At 36.8% G+C, this 16,935-nt stretch overlaps 1 protein-coding gene across 1 annotated transcript in view; it reads right to left on the bottom strand.

Annotated features, from left to right (window-relative positions):
* Window positions 1–3,673: 3,673 nt before the first annotated feature.
* The window catches only part of Tom40 (Translocase of outer membrane 40), a 34,598-nt gene continuing 21,336 nt past the window's right edge, over window positions 3,674–16,935 (bottom strand). Inside the window, exons 5-6 of the mRNA XM_067127858.1 lie at window positions 14,618–14,797; window positions 3,674–5,159 (exon numbers count right to left, since the gene is read on the bottom strand). Of these exons, the coding sequence (XP_066983959.1) occupies window positions 5,020–5,159; window positions 14,618–14,797 (320 nt within the window). The 3' untranslated portion in view covers window positions 3,674–5,019. The remainder of the gene's footprint in view (window positions 5,160–14,617; window positions 14,798–16,935) is intronic.

The following is a 16,935-nucleotide window of genomic DNA, read 5'->3' as shown; positions in this document are numbered from 1 at the left end:
TACGCAAATGCACATGGTGTTAGAAAAAAAAGTTCTAGAAAATTTTTCCTACCTTCCACGGGAAGTTGAAAGTGACTATTTACAACCCTGTGTGGAACCTCTTTCACAAAACCTTTGCAAGTTTTACCAAGTTATACATGTGTTTTCTAGTAATTATTTTATTTAATTTTGTAAAATTATAATTACAGCTCACACAATATCATAACAGATAAGAAATAAAATCAGTAACAAATTTTGAGCATTGTTGTAAAATATTTATGTAAATTTACTGAGATCGGGAATCCAGTAACTTTTTTAGGATTTATGAATGTTTTTTTCTAATATTTCTTTGCAAAATTACAATTATAACTGACTTCATATCGTAAAAGATAAGAACTAAAACCAACAGCAATAAAAAGACATCATGGGAGAGAAAGGAGCAGGACATTTCCCCTTTCAAGGCAAGAACAATACTAAATTTCATGAGATGCCCATGACTGAGCTGAGCTGAATTCTGGAGTTGCCACAATTCATTCATGGGCCACTGAAGTATTGGAAACTCTTTCCCGCTCAATAGAGCCAAGTGGTATGGTGCGTAATATTAATACTCCTCAGAGGGATCCGTCCATTAATGGTTAACAACATTTGCAATGCATCTCGAGCCTATTACACTTCACATTTGGGGTTGATCCAATCCCCAGTTTTAGTCAAGGATATGGAAAGAGTCTGGTTCTTGCATGCCTGGAAAAAGCTTCGTGAATTTTTCCACCCAAAAACTTAGGTAGTTGGGAAATTATTCCTTCCTTGAACCTGGAAGGGTACTCTGCACAACCAGTTGAACTGACTCCACCATTCTTATAGGTAGTATTACACACATGCCTTGACAGGTTGGGGTGGCCACTGGGAGTTTGTCAGGTAGCTGGAAGATGGTCACCTGTTTTAGGGAGATGTCACATCAATTTCCTAGAGTTGATGATTGTCTTCATGTCTCTTGGAAAATTGAAGCCTCCAAAGAGGACCTACATTTTGTTGGTCCTAGACAAGATGACAGCAATGACATGTATCAAAAGGATGGGCTCCTGCTCAGCTCCTCTTAATGCAGTCAATGCTGTTTGTCTTATAGATGGCTCAGGCAAGAAAGTGGCACCTGTCAGCAATCCACTGCATGGAATTGCTTATTGTAATGACAGACAGCAGCCTTGACTGGGTGGATTTCAGACAAATCCTTCTTTTAAATAATTACTAATGGGCTTCTGCATCCAGAAGTGGACCTGTTTGCTACATACAGCGACCATCAACTTTCAGTGTATGTCTCCAAACCTGCACAGCCAAGTAATAACAAGAGATGCATTCCTAGAACAAATGGAGGACAATCTGCCTCTTTTTTTTCCATTGTCCCAGATTTCAAAGATTTGAACAAACTGGTAACTTTTAATGAAACAGCCTACTTAGTGGTCCCAAACTGGTCAGAGTGGTTGGTTTCTGCTACTTCAGAAATGAGCAAGAAAACAAATTCTAATGTTGTCCACTGTTCTATATTAGACAGGAGGAAAAAAATCATCTATGCATCCTTTCTGACCTGTGACTTTGTGTGGGTTTTTAAAATCTACTGTAGTCTGCCATGAAGATTATTCACCTAACACTGCTAGGTACTTGGTACAAAAATTATGGACTTCATCTGTCCAGAAATACCAGTCAGTATGAATATATTGTGGTTGGATTACTGTACCACTACATTGAGAGATGGTTGAGCCTTGGTTGAAACAGGTCTACATTTTCTGATGTCCCTGATTGAGGACAAGTACCTTGCTGTTAGTGCATTATTAGAGCCCTTGCTTGATTCAAATATAGACTTTTATTCCCTTCTCCAGTTCTTTGCATTGCAGACTGGCTCCTGCAAGGCTTCCCATTAATGGGTCCCCGAATAAGGATCTTTAGCTGTAGCCATTTCACTTCAGTAGTCCTAATGCAGCTACAACTCATATGCTCAAAAAGTCAATGTTTTTGACTACCTTGGCATCTCGGCTCTCCTAGATGGCATTTCATCACTAGACACCTACCCATCACTAGCCTCCTGGTCTATCATTTTTGACCGAGAATGAGAACCTTTGAAAAAGAAATCCCCTACTCTTTTATGCCCGGTGTGAGCACTCAGAATTTACATAGATGTCGCAGCAAAAGTCCCAGATGGTCCTTCATTTTTTTATACCCTATCAGAAACAAGCCACCCTCTCTGCATGGGCTTAGTGTCCCTTCCTGGGATGTATGAAGTCTGAGGAGTGGGTGCATTGCTGGCTTTCTTTGCAGGCATTTCTTTCAAAGGAGTCTTATGGTGGTCATCAGAGGCAGTATTCCTCAATCACTGCTGCTGTGACATCAAGCAAATCATACTGCACTGTGTTAGTAGGCAGTACAGTGAGGGAACAGGTAGTATGTACAGCATGTTTCAGCCCCACAGGCATCTTAACGGAAATCATATGGCTTTCTTGATGCCATGATAATTTGAGAAATGCTGGGGGGACAGTAATCAGATCCCAACCTGTCATAATTAGCAAAGTCACTTAACCACAGAATAATACATATATAGGTTCTTGCTTTTCCCATTTTCCATGGTTATACCTTACGGGTATTAGAATGTCAGTAACAACTTACAAAACTACCATGCACCATTTTTTTTATTGTCAGGGTTGTTGAGATTTTTTAATCAGGAACTAGGCAGTCCATCACCTGACAATTTCTTTAGTATGCTCCTTTTCGGACAAACAGCAGCTGCGCTATAAAAAAAAAAAAGGGTTTTGACAAACGAATAACCTATTTTTGGTAGCTGCTGTGAATCCTTAAACCTACTCACCCTGACACAAAAGCATGAAAATTTGTGGTGAGCATTTTCCTTTCACAGACCTGGCAAGTAATGGGGATCTTGGCTGAACTATATGCTGTTGCCATGTGTGCAAGAAGAATGGAAAAACTGGGTACAACAGTAGGCAAGAGAAAGATCCCTCTTGGGTCCTTTTCTACTCTATCCTTATATCAAACCAAAGGCACCATTCTGGCCAAGACCAATGAGAGAATTTGATATTGGTTATTCTGTCTTATGGATTCCTTAGGGGGACCGTAAAAGTTAACTCCTTTGAGGGCTCACAGTAGCTACCAAAAATAGTTTTCCTTAGTCAAAACCTGTTTTCTAGGTTTGTTTTATTTTCTTAAGTGTGAAAAAATATTTTTATTATCTGAATCTTTGTAATTTAAAATGAAGTAGATTGCCCATCTTATTGTAAAATGTGCTGAAAATAAAAATAAAATTAAAGTGGCTAATATTAGCAAGTACTTTACAAGTTTTCTAGGTTTAGATAATAAAATACCTTAACGATCAAGAGTGACTGAAGACACCATAATTTACATTAAATGTTAGGCAGTGCAAGTAAGCACTTGGTGGATTGTTGGCAATCAGATAAATCTTTCCCATTTCAATTAATTATGAGTTTTAAATTTTGGTTATTGAGAACAATAATTTTATGTGTAGGGGCATTCATAGAAGTAACATTCTTTATACCTGGCAAAAGACAGTAATTTAAAAACTGTAGTAAGTGATTAATAAAATGGTACACCAACACCAGTAATATCTATCTTCCTTGCCCTAGAGTACTAAAGTTGTTTGTTTAAAAGTTCCTTAAAAGGAAAATAAAAGGCATTATAAAAGAACCTTCATATCTTTTTGTACATGTTAACAATTATCAAAAAAATTCCAACAACATGACACCATAAGATTATCTACAATTTTTGCATTAGGTATCACTGACAAAATGACAAAACTAATGTTCATACACACTGATGGAATACAGACGACTAGTAATTGAATAGAAATAAATGTTTTCTTTTAAAAGAAAGGGGCTTTCATAAGCATTAATAATTACAAATTTCCTCTAACTGATTGTTTACATAATGTACTGACAAAAAATTATCAAAATACTGTATTAAAATAAATGTTACTCGTCTGCTATTAAGTTGCATTTGATTACTGTATTATGCATACTTGTTAGAACAAGCAGAAATTAACAGTTATTTACAGACCGCTGCAATGCATGAGGCCATATGGGAGAAACAACATAGGCATAATACAAATAATCACATTGAAGACGAGACAGAAACCTCGTGACAGTAACGACAGGAGTTTGTAGGCTTGGCATTATATTTATGCAACAAAGAATGAATGTATCTTGCAAGGGTCTGTAATTGCATAATTCAAACATGATTTTCAAATAACTTGTATAAATGACCCATTACCATATTCTAATTACAAAGATGGGACACCTTTTTCCTGTTGAAAAAACTTTTGAGACCTCAACACACGCATGACATCCACATAACAAAAGATATCCTCTAGATGTGGTTATTTTCACGATTTGCTACCAGTCTGTTTTTAACTATGTACAACGATGCCAATGCCAGTCAATAAAATATTAAAAATCTTTTAACGATCTATAAGTTAAAACATTTCAACTCCTATTATATCATAAACTTGCTGCAAAACTTCAACCGAAATATGGTATGGTAGAATCAAGGGTCTTCCGTATATTATTTCTAATAAAGCTTCCACACTGAATACCATCTAAGCACCGAGTCCAGTTAATATGTCATGGTGTCAACGCAATTGTTCTTGAGGAATGCTACTGAGACTTGAAACTATACAATTATTGCATCTATGAAACTTTGTGTTACAGCTTCAAAATCCCACAATGCACACAACAGCAGTTCATGACACATTTCTTGGGCTGGAACTTTTTTTATTTAGTCATGTTGCATTTAAAAGTACATGGTACTTGCTGATATTTCTATTCCTTTGTGAAACTAAGGAATGCCATATGTTTATCGCTAATATTCCTAACTTTATATACATTCCAAAAACCCATTACTTGATATTGATACATCCCCCACCTCCAAGTAGACTTTTTGGTCATCTTATGTTGGAAGTACAGTGCATATGGAGGGGGAGGAAGAAATGCAGAAAAATCAACAGACTATCACACTTTCCAGACTATTCTATCCTATTATAAATCCACACCCAATTTTAAACTGATTCTTAGGATGATTCAACATTGCAGATAATGCTAAGGTGAATGGTAGGGGCATTAATTTCTTCTCCATAACAGCTCCAACAGTCCAATTTGAATCCAGAGTTCCTGTGAGGAAAATATAATAAACATGAATCTTTTAGTATCTGGGATCCTGTATTTCTTTATCCCAAAGTAATGATCACAAGTAAGCAATTAATAAACTAATATGTGGGTAGTAGTTTCCAAAAAAACTAATTCATAGCTAGTTGGATAATCACAAGTGTAAAATGACAATAAACTACCTGGAATGTCAGAAAAAATACCATACGAGATGAGTGCAAAATAATTCTCCTCCCGTTGTTATAAAACAGTAAAATATCACATTATGACAATCCCTCCCCAAGTAGTTCAGCCAAACCACTCAAAAATAAAATACAGGGAATTGGATAATTGGGTGGGATGATCAATGGAAAACAATGAAAAATAAAACAAGGAAAACAGTGCAGGCTGAGGCCAAAGGACACTTGAGAACCTCCTATATTGACCACAGTATGGAATGCTATACAATGCACTATAGGCAGTACCATTCTAGAAGGCCATGCTAATTGTAAAGTGACAACTTTTTCTTCCCCTTTGGCTAAAATAAGCAATGTTAATTTAATGAATCTCAAATTACTTTACATGTTGCCAACTGTGCTTGTCACTCTACTGTATGAACACACAAATATTTCCTTTCTAGAGGAATCATGTAGTGGGTACTGTACAGATTAAGATACATTAATCAACTATCCCATGACTAAAGTCAAACACATTGATAAACAGGTAACATTACTTCATAAATATGAAAAATATAGCACTGCAATATAAAATAAATCCAGCAAAAATACATTTTACTAGAAACATCATATATGTGTAAGCACGTAACAAACATGTAATTACAATACTGTAATATGAATAGATTATTATTATTATTCAGAAGGCAAAACGTATTCATATGGAACAAGCCCACAAGGGCCACTGACTTCAAATTCAAGCTTCCAAAGAATATGGTGTTCATTAGAAAAAAGTAATAGGGGGTAAAGTGAAATACAGAAAGATGAGATTACTTATTAAAAAAGAAATTAATAAATAAATAGATAAGTAAATTATTAAAATGCAAGGAGAATTGTATTAGGGTACAGATGCATGTATCTGCTTGCACTCATGAAGTTCCAGTTGCACAGCATCCTCAGGGAGATTGTTCCACAGTCCAACAGTGTTAGTGTTCTTCATTGGAGGGGTGGGTAGAGCTTTCGGCTAGCAAGCTGTTGGCCCAGCGTTGGACTCTCTGAGCAGCCAACGAAGAATTAGAGGAATTTATTTCTGGTGACAAAAATTCATTTCTTGTTATAATGTGGTTCGGATTCCACAATAAGCTGTAAGTCCCGTTGCTAGGTAACCAGTTGGTTCTTAGCCACGTAAAATAAATCTAATCCTTCAGACCAGCCCTAGAAGAGCTGTCAACCAGCTCAATGGTCTGGTTAAAATAAAATATACTTAACTTTTTAACCAACAGTATGAGGAATAAAGGACCTCTGGAAATAAGAAGTTCGACAGCAAGGCATATTTACTACATGCTGGTGCTGCTGGTCAGCAAATCTGGTTGCTCTCGGCAGGAAAAAGGGATCCAAGATCAACTGAGAATGAAAAAGATCTCTGTTAATATAGAACTTATGAAAAAGTGACAAACAACACATCCATCGATGATCAAAGTCATAACTACTAATACTAGGAAACCTACCACCACGAACCACTATCTCTAAAAGAGATAAATCTCTAGCAGAAGCAGACATCCACATCAGAGAGCAGTATTCTAGTAAAGGAAGGAAAAATGACCTAAAACAGGTTGCACTGATTTTATCAGGCGTTACATATAATACCTAACTTTCACGCGGCATTTGCTGAAACTTTCATTACTAGAATAGGTAGACCTCAGACTCATTCAGCAGAGTCCCATCCACCTGAAGGGGAGGACAGAGTGGAAAATCTGTACAAAATCTGCCAATCAATAGTGTTTTCATTTTATTGGAGTTTAGGCTCATATCCCACCGACTACACCATTCACTAACCCGCTCTGTGTCAAGACTGAGACTAAGGGCAGTTTCATTTCTTATGAATGGAGACTTTACTACACCCACAAGTGCTGCATTATCGGCATACTGAACAATCTTGTTTCCCAGGCCAACTACCAATCATTTATAAACACTAAAAATAACAGTGGCCCAAAGACCCTGTGGAGCTCCAGACACAATAGGTCTTGGTTCACGAAAGATCCCATCAACAGCAACTTGCTGCCACATACCTGTAAGGAAATCTTGAAGTAAACCTAAAACATATCCACCCACTCCAAGATTCCGAAGTTTAAAAGTAAGTGCCTTGTGATTTACTAAATTGAAAGCAGCACAAATCTGTTTGAATTACTCTGCACTCAAAACCCTTATCAAGGTTCTCATGCAAATGGCATGTGTCATGAGTATTGGGCCTTATGCTTTGGTTAAGGACCTTCCCAGGTCCTTAACCAAAGCTTCTTCAGGATGGACCACCTCTCATCTGTGACAGCTCACCAAGACCCCACTGATTTAGCCTGGCCAAATCTGCTGAAGGAAGGAAGAGCCCATTCATGCATTTGCTAAAAGCATACCCAAATTGCATCAGGTATGTCTGGAAACGGAGAGGAATCCTCTCTTAATCTTTACCTTTTTCTCTCAACCTTTTCACCTTCCATTATTCCTTCCCTTGCTAACCTACAAGTGCAGTGTAAAATCCTTGTAAAGTTCTTTCTTGAATTAAGTGAATTAATGAAGTAATTATTCCCCTAGGCAGTAATAGAAGTGAGTTAACTACCTCCTCGAATCCTGCTCTTTATTTATGTTCATAAGATAGGTATACTGAGGTGAATTTATACTCATCAGAAGTCTCTCTGCCTTTCAAGAGTCAATGACCAAGTGTTAACAGATTAGTGCAAATTTCCAGACACAAGCGTGCATGAATTCCACACCGAGGAGACCCGTTGCCAACATCAATAACTTATTTATCTGGAGACAGATTCCCCCTTTGCAGAGTATTACCTCAGTGCATTGATTCTATTTAACCGAGAGATGTCATGTGTTCCGTTGCTGTTAAATTTATTCTGTGAATTGTAAATAAACTATTATTTACTCTGGCGACCTTAAAATTTCCTTCCCCCCCCTTTCTCTTGTTTTATGCTTCTGTGGCCCCATTAGCAAGGCTATCTAGAATTCCCATAATTTAAGAACCAAGGAGCACACACATAACAAAAATCTAAAAGAGCATTGCATATACCTAACTGCTTCCTACATGCATACTGACTATTAGATAACAATCCTTTAAATTCCACATACTTATAAAGTGGCTTAAAAATTAATTTTCTCCAGCTTGAGAGAAGCACAGGGAGAGTAGAAATTTGCCTGTAGTTACTAGCCTGCAGATATGCCATTCTTTAGAACAGGCACTGTATTACTAAGCTTGCGCTCAACTGAAAAGATACTATGTCCACATAAAAATTTATAAAACCTACTAATCTTAGAAGACAACACACTAGAAACCTTTTGACCAAACCTAGGGAGGTTTGGTAAGAAACAATCATGATCTTCTCTACCCCAGCTATCAAGATTATCAAGAATTTTCTTGACATCCCTGAAGCAAAATGCAAATTATTCTAATAGTAAGGATGACAAGTATCGGGGAGAGGCACATCCTCAGCTGATGAAGCAGTTCTGCTTTTTCTTTAAGGTCAGTAACCAGTCTACCACCATTGTAAGTAGTGGTGGAATGGAAGACGAGCCTGACCCAAAGATAGATGATGCCAATTTGGTCCACCATAGATAGTTTTCTCTTTAACCCTTAAGGGACAGCATAATTTATCCATGTGCAGCACCCCAGACCGGGGAAACTTTGAGGTCGGCAAAATAAGAAAAAATCACATCAATGGAAAGAGAATGACAAGTACATTTACACTGTATAAATAAAAAAATTCTAAAAAATTTTCCCTACCTTCCATGAGAAGTTGAAAATTAATATTTACAACCCCTTGTGGGGCCTCATTTACAAGACAATCGTAAATTTTACCAACTTATGTTTTTTCTAATAAATAAATTTATTGTATTTTGTAACATTATTATTACTGCTCACACAAGGCTCAATCCGCCCACCTCCCCAAACCTGTTTTATTTCACACTGATGTCAATCCGTCCCTTAAGGGTTAAGGAATTATTGTAAATTCTCTCAGCTATATGATGAATTCTATTTGCAGCATGGCAAGATGCAACATAAAAGGCACAATTATTTTGTCTCCATGTGTTGAATTTCCTCTGTTTGTCAGGGTAAGCTTGTCTACATGTATCATCAAACCATGTCTGGCCATTTGTCGTAATCTTGACCTTTCTAAGCGCATATCTTACTAAAATAGCCATTAGCATTTCATTTAACTTCTTGGGACCTAGATCTGATATAGCATCTGAAATATTAAATGCCTGACAGGCTTCAATAATGCTATCCCAACTGGCTTTAGATTACAGTCAGACTGTTTTTCCAATGGTGGCATTAAGAATATACTGATTGACAGATATGTCCATCTCACTGGTACAATGATCAGAAGTGCCTATGTACTCGCAGACCTTGGACTTGATAATAGCTGGAACATCTGTGAGTATGTCTAATCTATAACCAGAAATGTGTGTAGGCTCCTCAATTAGCTGGATAAAATCAAAGGATACACACTCAAGAGCAGACCAGCCATGTAGATCTGTGGAATTTGAATTAACCCACATGCTGTGCTTTGCACTGCAGTCTCCATAAATAAAGAAATAAGCTTTTGAATCCTGTGACTGGGCCAAATGAATCCTCTCCAAGAGAGTCATTTATATAATCATCAATATTTGGATTGTGGTAAACACCAAATACATAAAAATTGTAGAACTTACTGAAAATCTTAAAACAAAGAACTTCATGGCAACTACAAGTTTTTCTGACCATAAACTGGTCATCCAGACTTAATGTATACAGCCATACCTTGCACATGTGGGATGTTATGATGATAAATAAAATCAGGGTCATCAAACCCCAGGATTATAAATTCAATCTTTGAAGTGTTACTACTTACAATTGTCTAAGATAAAAACAAGTCAAAGTTAGAGGCACAACTCTAGAGATCAAGAAAATCTGATCTTAAGCCTTGAATATTTAAGTAAAGTAATCTGCAATTTTTCTTACAGTAATGAGTAGCAGGCCCAGGGTTCAGCTCAATGTCTCCCAAAAGAATTAAAATTAACAACATAAAATTAGTAGCAAAACTAATATATAGATTCATAACAAAAGCAACATATTAAAAAACAACTGAACAAAAAACAATAAAATCAACAATAGTATTTACATTATTTACAATAATTTCACTAAAAGGATGAATAAAGCTGACCATATGTCATAAAAAAAAAGCACCTGAAGCAACTGGTCAACAAGGTGGAGCCAGGACACATTGTAAAGTAAAAGAGAAACCCACCAGGTTTGCCACAAAGCTAGGGGAGGGGACGAGGGGGGGGATATTTTTGGCGGCTGTCAACACATTTGATTATATCCATTAACTTCAAAGATACCTACACAACACTGTCACTTAAGTTTGGATAAAGTGAATTGAATATAGAATTTAGGCTGAAGGCCAAGCACTGGGACCTATGAGGTCATTCAGTGGTGAAACAGAAATTGACAGTAAAAAGTTTGAAAGGTGAAACAGGAGGCAAACCTCACAGTTGCACTATGAATCAATTGTTAGGAGAGGGTGGAGAGTAAGATGGAAGAATGAGAATATGAAAGGAGGTACAGTAAAAGGAACAAAAGGGGTTGCAACTAGGGGCCAGAGGTACACCGCAAAGAACCTCAAGTAATGCCTACAGTCACTGACGGCACTGAAACCCTACAAGGTACACTTAAGTTTAGATTCAGGTGTTTATTATAAGAACTGAGTACAAAAATACCAGGGATCATTCCATACTTACTCTTTGTATTGTAATCATATGGTTCTACTGTTTTAATACTAATAGACCCAGATGTGAGACAAAGAAACGGTTAAGGTTTCAACTTTGGCCTCACTTTGGGTATAGACCAAGATGTGAGACAGAAAAACTGAGAAGGTTTTTTCCTTAGACTCAATCTGGGTCACTGTCAAAGTCAATTTGTCTACAGACCTAAGGGTACTATGTTTTTCACAGGACCTTTCCATGAGAAATATATATTTACAAAAATGCTTGAAAACATCAGAAACTCATTAGACCTTTTATGGCCAATCTTTTCCATTAATGACACCAGTGGGAACTGACTCCAAATGTCCACTCCCTACCATACCACAAAGGGATGGCACCAACACAATTAGAGAGGTACAAGTACTAAGTATAGCCTAACCTGCTTGTTGGGAACAAATCTATTTCAAGAATACAATCATCCTCATTCTCATTTAAAGTCCAAACCCAAAAGTCAACCCATCCCTGGAATCCACAAGCAAACCATTAAGGAAGTTCCACCCTCAAGGTACCAATATGCTAAGTCATACCAATACCTCTCAGGTCCAGACATTATTGGATAGTAGATACTTCCATCACAGTTACTACTGGCAGCTTCAAAATGAACTCCAATCCCATCCATTACCTTCCCCCATTTGTTAAGACAGAAAATTTTTTAAAAGTTGAAAAATCCACACCATTTAATGTAAAAAAAAAAAAGAAATAAATGATGAACGAAGGGAACAATTCTTGAACTGAAACAGGAATTAATTCCAAGTGTTCAAGATCCCCTCACCCATTAAGGGGATATCTGTCAATTAAGTGGGCACACACTGGGATGAAACAGACCCACTTGGTTACAAGTAAGTAACCTTGACAGCAGTGAGTGACATTCTTTTAATGCTAATATAACTGCTGTTGTCAACTCTTTAAATTGTGATCAAACCAGCAGCACTACTGATATATGATGAAACAACATGCTCCATGGGTGATATTCATTAAAAAGAAGTATTGTACTAATCATACACTGCTTGTACACCAGGGTATTTTATATTGAAAGCTAACCTAGCAAAACTAATTGAGTATACTACTTACATATGCTATATTGGGTAGTACTACATTTGAACTATTATTAACTATCAGTATTCTTATGACAATTTTTTTCCAGATTTACAGGAGTATTTCTTATATGTGAAAGCTAGGTTATTTTATACTGAAAGCTAGCCTAGTAACACATATATAGGCTACAGTGGTTGGTACAATATTTTAAATTACTACCAATCAGTTTTTAGTACAATTTTCAGAAATTTACAGGAGTGTTTCTCATACTTGTAGGTTAAGGTATTTATAATCAAAGATAGCCTAGCTAGTCTAAATTAAGATACCACACATTTTAAGCTATATTGGGTGGTGCTATGTTTTAAATTAACCAAATTTCCAGAAGTACTGTATCTTATACATGTAGACTAGGGTGTTTTATACTGAAAGCCAGCCTAGCACATCTCAATTGTGTTTTATACTGAAAGCCAGCCTAGCACATCTCAATTAAAATACTGCATATATAGGTTATACCAGGTGGTACAGATTGACCATCACTGATCCGGCATCATTGGGACCTGCAGGGTGCTGGATTAGTGATTTTCCCAGATTATAAACTTAACCCACATTAACCACCTCATCCTACCTTTAACATAACCTATAATTGGTTAATAAGGAAGAAAGAAATATTAAATGAAAATCAAATGAAATTTTAATGAAGCACAGGCAAATAAATGGTACAGGTAATTCTGCTGAATTACACAGAGTTAATCACTGCTGCTTCCAAGGAGAACAGCTGGAATTTGCAACTAAGCACATTATACGTTAGATGAAGGGCTGTCAGGATTCCCATTTTTTTCATCTTGAATTTTTTTATATATATTTTACACTATTTTCATTTACATTTTTACTGTATTTTCTCTTTTTATTTTGATAAACCAAAAGATAAACGTAATCCTGTGCCTAGCGTACATATGAACACAAACAAATTCGCTGGTGCCGGAGAACTTGCACCAGCTCATTTTGGTTGGTGTTGTTACAATTTTTTATTTATATTTTATGTTATCCTCACATATTTTTACTGTACTTTCTATTTTTTTTTTAATTTTTACAATCCAAAAGATAAACGCATCATGTGCATAGGCATGTACGAACTCACAAACTCATTCCTGGCATTGGAAAACTTGCTACAGCTTGTTTTGGTTTGTGTATTACGCTTATGATTTTTTTATTTATATTTTATGCTATTCTCGTTGTATTTTTACTGTATTTTCTCATTTTTAATTTTCACTACCCAAAAGATAGACACAATTGTGTCTCTAGCATTCGTACGATGCACAAACTCATTCAGTCATCGGAGAACTTGCTACAGTTTGTTTTGATCGAGTTGTTACGCTTATGATGTTTTTATTTAAATTTTACGTTACTCTTATTTATATTTTTACTGTATTTTCTAATTTTTTATTTTTACAACTCAAAAGATGAAAGCAACTGTGTGCCTAGCGTATGTATGAATGCACAAACTCAATCACTGACATTGGAGAACTTGCTACAGCTTGTTTTGGCTCGTGTTGTTACGCTTATGATTTTTTAAATTTATATTTTATACATACTATTCTCATTTATGTTTTACTGTACTTTCTCATTTTTTTATTTTTGAAACCCAACGGTAAACACAAACATGTGCGTAGGGTCTGTACAAAACTCAAACTCATTATCTGCCATTGGAGAACTTGCTACAGCTTGTTTTGGTTCGTGTTGTTACATTTATGATTTTTTCATTTATATTTTACACTATTCTCATTTATATTTTTACTGCATCTTCTCACTTTCTATTTTTACAACCCAAAAGATAAATGCAATCCTGTAAGCAGGGTACATACTTATGTGCAAACTCATTCCCTGGCATTGGAGAACTTCCTACAGCTTTTGTTCCTTGTTGTTGCGCTTATGATTTTCTTATTCTTATTTATATTTTTACTGCATTTGCTCATATTTTCGTACAACCCAAAAGATAAACACAATCAGGAACGTATGTATGCACACAAATAGCGCCAACAAATAGTAGTGGCAGGTTGGTGCAGTGACCCGGAAAATTTGAAATTGCGCCAGCGAAAATTAGTCCCGGATTAGTGATGGAAGCGGATTAACGATTGCTGATTTGAGATGGTCGACCTGTACCACATTTTACAATTATTACTACCGATTAGTTTATTGTACAATTTTCAGACAAGCTTTGAGAGAATTCTCAATATTTGTTGGTCAGACTGCAACTTCAAAATAGTGACTTGTATGGTTACTAGTCTATTCTGCTGCAGGTATTATTCCCTCACAACTGACATTTCCACACAATAGTAAGAAACCTTGTTCATGTAAAATACTGAAAAATTCATTCATAAAAAAGCAACTACGAGATTACAAGCCATGAAATGTACAAATAACCTAAAAATCATATGTACAGTCTACATGAAAAAACTTCCTTTAGTGTTATCTTACCTCTGAAAACTGTGTTAGCTTTAGGAATCTCCAGCTGATATGCCATAGATGCAACTGATTCTTGCATGCGAAGGCTAGTCTCAAGCTCCACTCCAAACTGTAAATTTTCTGTTGCCTTCTGATAATAACAGAGATGAATACCAGCACCACCTAAGGTACCCGAGGCTGTGAAATTTTCATCTGGAGAACAAACCACAGAATTAGAACAATTTTGTATTCTTGAAACCACTCTGATAACAATACCTGTAATTATGGATATTTTACTCTAAAAACCCAACCAAATCAATGAGACTTTCTCTAAGCTCTGGCATTAGAACAAAAATTAGCAATCCCAGCTGTAGGGAAATGCAACTTACAGGTCGCCTTGTTTAGCAAATTGTCGATGGTACTAAAGGTTCCTAGCTGGACCCTTGTTGTCTGCCTAATTTTTTATTTATTCCCTTGCTAAAAATTTCAACTTTCACTTAACCCTTTGAAGGCTTTTTGACACCTTTTAGGATAACCATCTTCCAAACATCGGAGAGATTTGAGACACCATATGGTGACAATCATAAAGTCAAGTAAAAGTAAATATATACTATTCAAAAAGGTTAGTTAAGTGAAAAACTATGGAAGCTGGGTAAATAATTTTACTACTGTAAACTTAAGAAAACACAAATTATAAAATCTTGTTGAAGAGCAAAAATGATGTTTTTATGATAAAATAGTCTTATATATACAGTACTTACCAAGCAATTACATAGCTACTAGCTTTCTACATGGCAGTCTAATGAAATTCAAATTTTCCTCACTAGTGTTGGTGACCGGGTCCGGCCCATTTTTGGGACTGATAGGTACAACTCAGCATAGAGCTTCAATTCATTTAATGGCTAAATGTCCATTGCGAGGAGGGTGGGCTCAGATTATGTAATTGCTTGGTAAGTATATATAAAACTTTATTTTATCATAAAAAAGTCATTTTTATATGCAACTTAGCAAGCAATTACATAGTTGATTCCACATTGCAAGGAAGTGGGAATCATGGACATGTTCTAATCCAAAACATTAATAAAGACAATGACTTTGAACTGGAAAGGTTGCTAGCATTGGGTCAATGCTTGTTGTACCTTATCTGGTAAGAGAGCTGCTTCAGGCAGGTACCGCCTCTGGTCAACACTCATCTTAACCTGTAAAGGGCATGGCAGCATTGGCCATGAGTGGGTACTTGGTATCCACAGAAGTTCACCGATGGCTGACAAAGACAAAAAATAGTGCCCTTGCCCTGGGCATAGACCAGAATAAACACAACACTCACCTACAACCAAAATTAAGAACCACCCCCCGAACCATTAAAAACTGGCGGGTACTCCAAGTACACTGTACCCCCAGGCTTCCCTTAAATTCAACGACCTTACAACAAGGCAAAGAGACAGTAGAGGGACAGAGAGACCCCTATGCTTCCTTTCCCAACCATGCCAGCCATGGATCCTGGAAGTTGGTGCCAAGCACCCAGAGTCTGGCATCGAGCGCCCAGATGTTGATGCTGAATGCTCCGCAGTCAGAAGTTGGCGCTAATCGGTCGGGTGTGGAAGACTGACGAAGAGGGCGCCAAGCGAGTCAAAAAAGAGGGGTGCTCTGGGCTGAGTGTGAGTGCTCGAACCTCATGAGCTTTGATCTTAAGGGAAGATAAAACATCTTCTTGAACTTGAGAATGCTCTTCTGTAATCAAACTTCTAAGGAAGAAAGAAAGTGCATTCTTTGACAGAGGGCGTGAAGGGTTCTTCACTGAGCACCGAAGGTTGTCAGTGGGTCCTCTGATCTTTTCTGTTTTCTGAAGATAGTACTTCAAGGCTCTCACAGGACAAAGAAGTCTCTTCCTCCTCTGGCCCAAGGATGTCCGTTACTCTCTTAATAACGAACAAGTGAGGACATGGCTTGGAAACTTCCTCATTCTTGGAGAGGAAACCAAGAGAGAGAGAGAGAGAGAGTACACTGCACTTCCATTTGAAAAGCCTACTCTCATGTTGAAGGCTTGCAGCTTGCTAACACGTTTGGCGATCGCTAATGCCACGAAAAAGAGTCTCCCTTGTGAGATTCTTATAATTTATAGTACTACTAATTCCAAAAACTAATTTCTCTGTTCAGTAAAGTCAGCTGAGATTTTTAATGCCAGATGAAGCATCAAAAACTTGTTGCAAATTACAAAAGTAGGGCATGGATGCACCATAGTTGCATATGATGTCTTACCATTTTTGGAGGTGTTCTCACCAAATGTTAAGGTAAGTATCTATTCGTTAAACTTGACCACCTCTGTAATAAAATGTTGATATACTAAAATG

This window comes from Macrobrachium rosenbergii, chromosome 3 (genome assembly GCF_040412425.1).
Source record: "Macrobrachium rosenbergii isolate ZJJX-2024 chromosome 3, ASM4041242v1, whole genome shotgun sequence".
Classification (NCBI taxonomy): domain Eukaryota; kingdom Metazoa; phylum Arthropoda; class Malacostraca; order Decapoda; family Palaemonidae; genus Macrobrachium; species Macrobrachium rosenbergii.
Note: the sequence above shows the minus strand (reverse complement) of the source record. Positions and strands in the feature narration are given on the sequence as shown.